Raw genomic sequence first — 11,819 nt, forward strand, 5'->3', positions numbered from 1 at the left:
AAATATTTATAATAAAGAAGCTTATTGATATGATAAAATGAAACTATATAATAAGGTTGTAAATAGGGGGAATTTTTTTTGGGTTGTTGCATTGTATACATTACTAATATTGTGCCATGGTGGCTTTCCAATGTAGTACTATGAAGCTTCGTGGTATTTTCCAAATAATTGCTTGTATATGAGCCACGTACATGATTGAAGGTGTTTTATTAATTTGGATTGACATGTTGGTATATTCATGGGAAATTGGGAATCGGTGAACTATAACTTTTGTTGTAAAAAAAACAAATTCACAAACGTGAAAGTGAAACAAGAAAATGAAATAGCTAGTTTGAATTTACAAGAGAAGAATAAAGTATTATTAATAAGAGGGGAAATAAAACCTTGCACATGCTTGAGCTTATGCACACGAATAAGTTAATTGTTACTGTGAAAGTCAATGATGATACAACATGAATCTTCCTAACATTGTACAAATTTAATATTTGCCAGTTACTTCCTTTTATGGCATTTTAAGCCGTGCACAAGTGAAATAGGTGGTCTACACAGGATTCCTTCTGCGAATCCGTATTATTCTGAAAGTAATAAGTTGAGTCTGATCCCATAAAAATTAGAAACAAAAAGATAATGATAAGATAGAAAAATGAATAGTATTGGAATATTTTTTGGGTTATTGGTCTTATCTCAAATTATTTTAAAGACAAATGATTATATTTTGTTATCATTTTATATTGATATTGATTCACTCTCTAAAATGATTACTAATAAAATCATTAATTTAGTAACATAGAGTTTGTAAAATAATGTTATGAGTTTCTACTCTTGAGTTGATTGTAAGTGGTAACCATAGATAATATTTTATGAGTTAAATTATGTTTCATTTTTTCTTTTTTAAAAAAATATTTAAGGATTACTATTTGATATATCATCTTGAGACCATTACACTCTCGTCTTTATTTCATCTCATTCTTATTAAACTTGTAACTCATCGGATTTAATCAGATTAAAAGAAGAGTTTGAGTTTAAAATTTAGATTGCTCAAATATTATAATCGGTTAAGAGACATATCAAACACCCTCATTTGTGCACCTCTACTATTTAGTTACAATAAGTTTCAATTTTTAGATTTATTTATCCATACACCGATTATATCTCTTTCAGTTTCACTCTTGTTCCACTCAATCATGACTCTGCCATTAGGACTTCAGAAGTTGTCATAAGTCATTTATCAAAATAGATCTTTGTCAATTTCGTTTCCCATTATGTGCTCTGATTAAGAAGAAGGGAAGCAGAAGTGAGAAGAAAATAGTGTTAAAAGTTCACCATATGAGTGTGTTGATAAATAAATTGAAGGGTTAAAATTATTTGTACATTATAACTACTTGATTCGCTTGTGCATGTTAGACATAATCTTCCTTTTTAGTGTGTATAGTTATGTCTCTCTCAAGTTAAATTTTTTACTTTGATCATGGGTTGAGTTAGAAACAAAATATGATAAGAAAAATAATTAATTTGATAACTTACATAAAATTTAATTTTTAAAAAACAAATTTAAATATAATAAAATATAAATATATATAAATTATAAACAAATAGAATTTTTATATCAAATTAACAAATAAAATATTAATTTTAAAAAATATTTATAATAAATTATGAGCCATACTAACAAGGATTCTAACCACATTTAATAAACAAAACAAATTACAAGTTTTGAGTTAAAAAATATATTTTTTACATTTTTAAAGTATGGATTACACAACTTTAAAAAAAAAAAATTTCTACATTTATATTCTTAACAAGTGCCTCAAGGACACTTGTTAGCATTTCTCTAATTTTATCAAGAGGGTAGTTTTATTATTTTACCACTATAAAAAAACACTCATTTTGTGGCCAACTTTACAAATATTTTGTGGCTAAAAAAAACTCTCACAAATTAGTAACCGAAAAAACACTCACAAATACAAAAATTCAAATTTATCTTGTGGCTGAAAAAGCCCTCACAAAATACTAGCTAGATTTTGTGGCTCGCATAAGCCCTCACAAAATCACAACGTTGTCATTTTGTGAGGGTTTAGGCCGCCACAAAATTCAGCTGAAATTGGCGTCCTTTGTGAGGGTTTCTTCAGCCACAAAATCAACCTTTTGTGAAGGTAAAGGCCGCCACAAAGGCAAGCCATTTGTGGCCGCCACAAAATCATAATCTAATAAATTAAAAATCTATTGAAATTATAATAATTAATAAATACATTTATTGTTCAGAATTAAAAAAAAATGTTAATTTCAATTTTTAAAATAAATATTATTTTCTTACATGAATAGTTTTATTTACATATAATAGATTCTATATATTTTTTGATAAAAATAATACAGTTTATATCTTTATTTAGCCTATCTATTCTATAAAATAGAATTATTTAATCACTCTTGATTTTTTTTTTAAATTGAATCTTTTTATTTATTAGTGTGAATATTTTTCAATTATAAAATCATTTTATTACTTATTTGATGTTTTGAGTCTTTTTCACTAATTTATAAAATTTAAAAATATTATATATTAATTTAAAAAATAATATATGTAATTTTTTCACAAAAGTAATTTTTGTCTTTAAAAATGATTTATATTCTATTAGTTAGAGATGTATAAAAAGAACCTAGAATAATATTATCTAATTTATTATCACATTCCTATCATATTCCATCTTAATCATGTGCTATATGAAGCCATACTTTAATGATGTAATTAATATTCTTATACTCAGTCGTCTAAAGTAAACTTTGCACTCTTAACAGCTCATAGATAAATTGCACTTTTTTTTTGTCAACTGGATGAGTTGCATTTGACAGTGATAGATTTTATCATAGGAGAATTGCTTGTGTCTTTTTTTATTATACATTAGAATCAAGAACTTTTTCAATACCTTATTGTATATTTAACAAAATACTAAAATACTCTACTATTGAAATTAAATATAAAAAATATCAAAATATTTTTATTTAACCCATATCATATGTCAAATCCCAAGGTCTGTTCTTAATTTAGGTTTTTAAATTTATATCCTTCTAAATATTTTTATTTTTATTTTTTTATTTAAATATTTATTATTTTTGTAAGTTTGTGTTCTTTTTATTTTTATTCCTGTAAGTCACCGTAAAAAAAAAGTTATAGTTGATAATATGTTAAATACTTGACATGACAATATTTGATGATATGACAATAGTTGACGAGATTCTGATATGACAATATTTGATGATATGTCAAGTACTTGACAACTAGGTATATTTATCAAGATTATAGAAAAAATTTCAAATAAGTAAAACCTAAAATCGAAATCATATATTCTGCCTCTCCTTCGCAACCTTCTTTCCTTCAACGGCGATGTCGAAGATGGTGATGCAATGATGGTGATTTAGTGATAATGATGACAAACGAGACAAAGATAAATAGAGAAAAGAGGAGAGCAATGTGTGAGAACCCTAATCCCGAAACTCACAAAATCTAATTTTTGATGGAGAGACTAAAACATAACACTATTAATTTAATTACATTTTTAAATCAATTTAATTACTTAATTGTGTTTTATTTAATTATTCAATTTATTCCATTTCATTATTAATTATTTAATTAATAATAATCATCCATATTTTTGCTTGAAACCTTAGAGATATTTGTAAGTCTGTGTACTTTTTATTTTTATTCCTGTAAGTCACCGTAAAAAAAAAGTTATAGTTGATAATATGTTAAATACTTGACATGACAATATTTGATGATATGACAATAGTTGACGAGATTCTGATATGACAATATTTGATGATATGTCAAGTACTTGACAACTAGGTATATTTATCAAGATTATAGAAAAAATTTCAAATAAGTAAAACCTAAAATCGAAATCATATATTCTGCCTCTCCTTCGCAACCTTCTTTCCTTCAACGGCGATGTCGAAGATGGTGATGCAATGATGGTGATTTAGTGATAATGATGACAAACGAGACAAAGATAAATAGAGAAAAGAGGAGAGCAATGTGTGAGAACCCTAATCCCGAAACTCACAAAATCTAATTTTTGATGGAGAGACTAAAACATAACACTATTAATTTAATTACATTTTTAAATCAATTTAATTACTTAATTGTGTTTTATTTAATTATTCAATTTATTCCATTTCATTATTAATTATTTAATTAATAATAATCATCCATATTTTTGCTTGAAACCTTAGAGATATGCAATCAATTCACTTTTGATAGGGCAATTTACTTACACAAAAATTGATTTGATTTATCAATCAATTGCTTGATGATTCAATCAAACTTGCTAAAGTAGAATTGCGTAAAGTTTGAAATGAAAAAATGAAAGAAAATTTTATAGTAATAGAAAATCCAAATCAAACATATATCAAAATTGTCGGTACCTTTCAAAAATAGTCTATAGCAATTACAATCAAAATCATGAGAATGTTCAAAACATAATTTTCGCACCTGTAAGTTTTATATCAATCTACAATAGATTGTAATAATAAAAAAAATATCAATCCAAAACAAAATGTTTGCATCCAAACTTCAATATAGAAAAAATAATTAACAGAAAATCAAGAAAATAAAAAGATTAGAGATAAAAAATCGTATTGAGATGTTTATATTGGTTTCTCTACTTCGTCTTTGCATGTAGAATACACTAGTCTCATTCAAATGAATGAGAGTTTATTACTTTATTAATTTGAACATTTATAAGATATGTTGTCAATTGTTATAAAACTTGTACAACAACATCTTCTTCTCGAAAAGCTCATAAACCGAATTTCTTGAAACAACTTTTAAGAAAAAAAATCTAAAGATAAAAAAAATTAGACCTTCAATGCGCAGTCAATATATATCCTGTAAATTTCAAGGTTAGAACTATCACTCTAACAAAAGATACCTCATTGATTTTGTTTCTCACTCAACACACACAAGACTCAAATCAGAAAATGTTTTTAATCTTGATTATGATCTTGCATGAATGAATGGTGATGAATACGTGAAAGTGATCGTTTATACAAATGATGGAACAAATCAATATTTAAAGAACACGAATTTGTTAGTGAAAATACAACGCATCCTACCTGAAATAATTAATTTTTAATTGTAAAAAACCAAATCTACATATTGTGTGATTCAATTTACATTCTTGTGAATTGATTCATAAGTTTCTTGAAAGTTTATGATTTGATCTTGAAGTAGTGTGAATCGATTCACATATGTGTGAGTTGATTCACAAATGTATGAGTTGATTCACCTGTCACAAGCATATTGGAATGGTTTCAAGATCTTTGTAAATCAATTTACCAATATATAACTCAATTCATGAAGTTAAAAATCACCTAAAAAATGGGTTTTAATGCATTGCATGATGTCCTAACATGTTCATGACATGCAACTAATGTTATGCATGATAAAATAAGGTTTTTACAAACTTTTTCTTATTCATAAATATTTGTGGATATTGTGATTCGGATAATAAACAAAGGCACACAAAACCGTCTATGTAAATCTAAATAAAAATAGATTTGACATATATCAAAACACTAAATCTATCCTAAATAAACTATCATTTTTCAAGTATCTTGCCAAGCATCATTGATAAAAATTCTACAATATGAGTGGCTAGAGCACATATTCATAAATTTGATGGAAGAGAGATGTTGGTCATCAAAATTGATTTTTTTTTTTTTTAATGAAATATGATAATTATCATATATTGATCTAGTAAGTGTACTAAAATCCACCTTGGATCAAGAAGAAAGCCATACATAATGACAAATTGAGTGACATGACTATTTCCCAAATGAACATTAGAAATAAGAGTCTCGATTGAGAATATGAGTAAGATGACAAATATCAGTCTATTTGCTAAAATCATCGCAAATCTAAGTAGATGATTGATAACCACGATGCTCATGAGCATCTGAAGTGACATTAAAATTGCTAAGGAGACCTCCAAAGACCACCATGAATTTGCTAAAAACTAGCTAAGTCGGACCAAAGTTCTTAATGTAATATGAAATTGGTAGAAACATACACAATATAAGAAGAAGAAAAAAAAACATGATTATTATAAATAAAAGAAAAACTTACTTGTTGAGAGTTATTATATATAATATTTGGATTGAAGTCAGCTCGACAGAGGCACCATAAATTGGAAGGAATGTTGCCTCTATCATTTTCAGCAAAAATCTTCATGTGAATAAGATTGATATAAGACGTTGCAATTTGAGTCAAAAAAATCCAAGTCACCGCAATAAAATAAATTTGGCTTGTTTGTTACTAAGACAAAGCTTTTCAAGAAAAGATTGAGTCACATGATTCCCAAGCCCTACAGCTCCAAACAAGGAACTACAATATTGGTTACTAGAGTAGAAAACACCCCTTGATTGAGTTTGGTAAACATCAAATACTAAATTTGCAATCGTTTATTTTTCTGCATTCTCTTTTTGTGTGATTTAGACATAACTTTAACCATCAACTAGGGCATTATTAATCGTCTCATGTTTGACACTATCATCCTCATAATTAGCTTTACCCTAAATACATTCTCTTTTATGTGATTTGGATATATCTTTAACCATCGACTAGGGCATTACTAGTTGACTCATGCGTGTCACTATCATCCTCAAAATTAGCTTTACCCCAAAAATTTCCTTGTAACAATATGGTATTAGTATCTTTAACGTTAGCAACATTAGTACTAACACCAATATCGACCAAACAATCTTTAACATGATTAAGATATTGGACCACCACATATGCAATTTCTTCTCCATAAGGAGGTTCGTGATCTAAATTAAATTGTGGCAAAGAGTCAACCATAACATTATCTTCACGGAAAAAAGTATTAACAAATTCATTATCATTCTCAGGATTAACATCAACATTTTCTTGACCATAAGGGGATAGATTCTTAATAAGAGTATTATCTTTCAACTCAATTTAAGGAATGATTTACACAAAAAAGAGAAGCCCCAACATGATACTTGTTATTCCAAGATAAGCTGAAAAGTCAAAGATCCCTCCTACTAATTAAGCACTACATTTTCCTATCCTTCCTACTGATTGAACACTACATTTTCCTTTTCCTAGTCTGAAATGGCAACATCTTTCGTAACTTTAGGAACATAAATTGCCCTCGTCTTAGGAGTAGCACCAACTTGGTCATGATTTATTTTAATTTGAATATTAGGACTCCACTATTCTTGTGATTGGCAGTACAAATGTATCCAAATTTGAACATTAGTTTATTTTTGATTTTGTGGATTGAAAGAAATATAGACTTTACACAAATGATATAAAAAAATTAATTTTAAATTTTCCAAACCTATGGATCAAACGTTACAGAGATTATCAATAGATGAAAAAGTAAACTCATAATAGTCCTCCCTCAAAGAATTAACGCTCCACTTAACGAGAGACTTCTAAATAATCAAATAAAAACATCTATCATTAATCAATAACCTTAATCAAACATTATCTTTTAATAAAGTTAAGTCATTCATGCAACAGCCTTAATCAAATATTATCTTTTAATAAAGTTAAAGTTAAGTCATTCATGCAATGTCCGGGTCTAATTCGATATTTTTTTTATTACTTTTATTATATTTTTTTAATATACGTAATAAAAAAAACTTTAAATATGATTATTTAATTTTGAAATAGAGAGAGTATTTGACTTTGGTGATGATCGGTGTCCGCTAAGCTGCCATTATAAATTGACACCTAAATCTGTTTCTGGCGCGCGTCCTTATTATGCTTTTAACATCACCACATCACATCACATACATAGAATACAGAAACATTCATTCACTTCTCTTCTTCTTCTTGCATGGATTCTCATCATAGTCATAATCATTAAATTAAATATTAAATTAAATCCAACACTTTCCATGACCCACAAAACGCCGTCGTCATGGTCACAGATTCCAAACCTATTCAACACCGTGGCCTCATCGTCGGAAATTACTGCCACGACATCCTCCTCCACAACAACCTCGTAATCGCCGAAACACTCGGCGGCGCCGCATCCTTTATCTCCACCGTCCTCGACTCCCTCTCTCTCCCCTTCCACCTCGTTTCAAAAGTGGGCCCCGACTTCGCCCACAACGCTCTCACAGCAAACCACCCCCCTCTCGTCGTCCCCACTTCCCTAACAACTCTCTTCCAAGCCCACTTCGGATCGAACCACCCAGACCGGATTTTAAACCGGGTCAAATCATGTGATCCGATTAGACCCTCGGATCTTCCATTCGGGTCGAGATTCGGATTCGGAATGGCGGTTGGCGTAGGCGGGGAGATTCTCCCGGAAACACTCGAAAGAATGTTGGAGATTTGCGAAGTTGTTTTCGTCGATGTTCAGGGTTTGATTCGTAGGTTCGAAGATGAAGAAGGGCGCGTGAGACACGTGGGATTAAAGGAAAGTGGATTCTTTCACCTTTTACCGAGGATTTCGTTTTTGAAAGCTTCTGAAGACGAGGCTTCGTTTTTGGATTTAGAGGAAGTGAGAAAGTGGTGTTGCGTGGTGGTCACGCATGGGAAGGATGGGTGTGAGGTGTTTTGTAGAAATGGGTGTTTGAGGGTTGATCCTTTTGAGGCACGTCAGGTTGATCCAACTGGTGCTGGTGATTGTTTTCTTGGTGGCTTTGCTGCTGGGATTGTGCAGGGTTTGGATGTTTTTGATGCTGCTTTGTTAGGGAACTTTTTTGGTTCTTTGGGTGTTGCACAAGTTGGACCACCTTCTCTTGATTTGAGTTTGGTTCAGGTTTGTTTCTCTGATCCGTTTTTTCATCTTATGTTTGTTTGTGTTGGTTTCTATATCGACTTAGTCCTCCACATTATCGATATTCTTAAATAGACGCTGAGAATTTCAAAATGATGATCGGTGATCTCTTATCAAATGCTTTGGACATTATTGACGTAGTTTTGAATACATCATCCTCGACATTATCAACCATAATGTCATTATCGATAAAGGGATGAACCTGATTAACATTTTGCAATTTTAGGGATCATTTTGGAACATTGATAACGTGAAGAACTAGGATCATATGAATTCTCACAACAATTACGTGGAGGTTAAGAAAAGAGAGGGACGAGTTGTGACTCGTTCCCTGAGTAACCAGGGGTGGTTAGCGAGTAACTGCAAAAGCTAAGTATCTCATTCATTCCGTATACACTTACTCAAACACCCGGCCTAGATCATGGTACAATGTCGGTTAGGTCTAACAAGTTCTTTATCCGAAACAATTTCGTATTTGGGATTAAGGATAGATGACTTTTGTTTGCTAGTAATGTGAGATAGATTAATTCAGTTAGAATAATGGATAATTGAATTTGTGGTCAGTTTAAGTATATATAATATGAGTGGTAAATAAAAAGTTTTAAGAATGTAAAGGCAGTAAAGCTACTCGCCAGTATAGAGATGTAGAATCAGTTAGAGACTCATTTTAAGTTCTTAAGGGTTGCTCGCACTGTTGAAGTGAAAACTTGTTAGGTTTCTTAAAATCTTTGGCTTTTTTGGGGGTTTGGATTCTCTGTCATTCTCCAATGACTCTGCCGAGGCTGCAGCCACTGTAGAGGATCCAAAGACGTGGAATCTACAAATATAAGTTGAGCAAGAACTAGAGTTAGTTCCACCATTGGAGGTTGATGGATTCAACTGGTATTGCAAAGAAAACAATGAAGAACCACAAGGAGTTTTGTTGGAGAATCCTGTGGATCAGCATGACCCTGAGGAATGAGTATAGTATACAATCCTTTGGACTCAGTTGAGCGTGCTCTCAACTTTCTAGACACCTTTTGATTCTCTCTTCTCCTTGTTTTTATATTCAGTTAACCTTCTATCAGATTCAGAGCTTTCATTATACCCATGAGTCACTTTCTCACAATGTCAAAAATAAAATAGATATTTAAACTTGTAATTAAGCCCTGAGAAAACTTTAGGAGTGCTTCATTCCTTTTCAGTTTTCTCTATACATCTCTTAGGTCAAGCCTTCTATTTCCTTTTCAAAAGTTTGTTTATAAAAAGTACATATAGTGATTACTAAGGAGAGTTGTAGATATGGGAGGTGTACAATTGCAGGGAAATGAAATGGAGAGAATAGGGAATTGTTTTAATGCTGGAATGGTTCAGTTAGTTGTAGGAGGTGAGCGACGTTTCAACATTTTACAGATCACTTGTGTGGGTTGGCTATGCTTTTAGTAGAAGTTTCATTTGCAGATATTTTTAGTTTGTTTTGTCAAATGCAATTCGTCTTCTATGAGAATATTAAAAGCAGACTGTAAGAGTTTTTGAAAACTTCGGATATCATGTCTGCTACTTATAAGGGGGAGACTGCCCCCACTTATAAACACATGTTTAGGCTTTATCTCATCCAATGTTTAGCTCGTTTAGTCATTTCAGAATTGGTAAGTGTACCAGTGTTGCTTGCTTTTTCTGGGGTAGCATTCTATAAGGAATTAAAAGATTTGCTCATGACGAGCATCATGAACAATTTATATAAACAGCTCTTGATTAAAATGTTTAATTCATGTACCATTCTTAGTTGCAACCAACCCAACACAAATATCTAATTTCGAATGTCCATTTTGACAGAGAGATATGTTCACCAAAGAATTTAGCTTTTATCTGGATTGTGTATTTAGTTTGTAGTTGAAGATTTGTTTGACACTTTAAATCATTTATTTTCTCCTGTTCTCGTGCTCTAAATCGATCTTAAGAAAGGAAAAAAAACAAACATATAATGAAATCTATAACAATAGATAAAGGGGATTGCTTTGTAGGTGTGGCTTTTTTTAAGTCAAAAATACCCTTCATGAAACTTGCAGTTACTTAATGTAGTTATCACCAGTACTCCCTCTTTCACAAATGAACATAGTAAAACACTTACACTCATTAGCGCGCACTAGAAAAAGCAGACAGGCAGGCATACCAACAATTTATTGCCTTTGGTTTTTCATCTTTATTGTCATAATCGATTAATGAGTTTGTATTAATCAATTAGTTCCTTTCTTGTTATAGTAATAAATTAATGAGTTGGTATTAATTACTGATTGATTAGTTCCTTTTCTGTCAAAATAATTGGTTAGCCACCTGATATTAATCGATTAATACACGAGTTCTGTTCCAGACAATCCTATGTTTACTTACTAATCAATTAAGGTCTGTTGCTAATTGATTAGTTATTGACCGGATTTGAAAAACTATGGGTGTTTAGTATGGTGGTTAAGGAAGACTTGCATTGGAGTATTCAAAACTATTATTTATTAAATCGATTTAGTCCCTTACTTAAGATCTGACCAAATTTCAGGTGGTTAAGGAAGAGATGCAGAAAAGGAAAGTGCAGGACTCTCTTTGCTCAGAAAAAATAGATGAGTGTCTATGTTTTCGGATGCCACATGATCAAGATCAATTCTATGCATCTCTTGTTGCTGCCAAAGACATAACTATGTGTCATATTCAAGAAAATGGGTGGAATCTCGTGGGTTCTCACAAAGTGGTGGAGCAAAGCAATGTGAAGGCAAGACTTGTATTAAATTCTGTCCAAAAGGAACCAATTTCAAGTGTTGATAGTGAACCCTAATATATGGGTTGTTTGGAGCTTAAAATCTCACTGAAATTCTCCAGCACCCTCTTTAGGATCTCATCACTTGAAGTAATATTTCATTTTATGGTGTTCTTTGTACACCAAGTCTCATGTAGCCTAATTGTAGTTATAGCAGTTCTAAATTACTAATAAAATTGTTCTTTGAAAAAAATAATAAAGTAATTGAAATTCCATTCAAGGCA

At 30.8% G+C, this 11,819-nt stretch overlaps 1 protein-coding gene across 1 annotated transcript; it reads left to right on the forward strand.

The window, feature by feature from the left end:
- The first annotated feature begins 7,694 nt into the window (after positions 1 to 7,694).
- Positions 7,695 to 11,819, forward strand: LOC101500912 (inositol 3-kinase). The gene is made up of 2 exons (XM_004490538.4): positions 7,695 to 8,792; positions 11,341 to 11,819. Exons 1-2 carry the CDS (start codon positions 7,944 to 7,946, stop codon positions 11,611 to 11,613), a joined length of 1,122 nt encoding a protein of 373 aa, XP_004490595.1. The 5' UTR covers positions 7,695 to 7,943; the 3' UTR covers positions 11,614 to 11,819.

The sequence above is a fragment of the Cicer arietinum genome, chromosome 2, assembly GCF_000331145.2.
Source record: "Cicer arietinum cultivar CDC Frontier isolate Library 1 chromosome 2, Cicar.CDCFrontier_v2.0, whole genome shotgun sequence".
Lineage (NCBI taxonomy): Eukaryota > Viridiplantae > Streptophyta > Magnoliopsida > Fabales > Fabaceae > Cicer > Cicer arietinum.

Excerpts from the sequence above, each read along its gene's own strand:
- LOC101500912 (XM_004490538.4), top strand. The coding sequence starts at position 7,944 with ATGGTCACAGATTCCAAACCTATTCAACACCGTGGCCTCATCGTCGGA. Across the intron at positions 8,793-11,340 it reads TTGATTTGAGTTTGGTTCAG|GTGGTTAAGGAAGAGATGCA; the intron begins GTTTGTTTCTCT and ends ACCAAATTTCAG.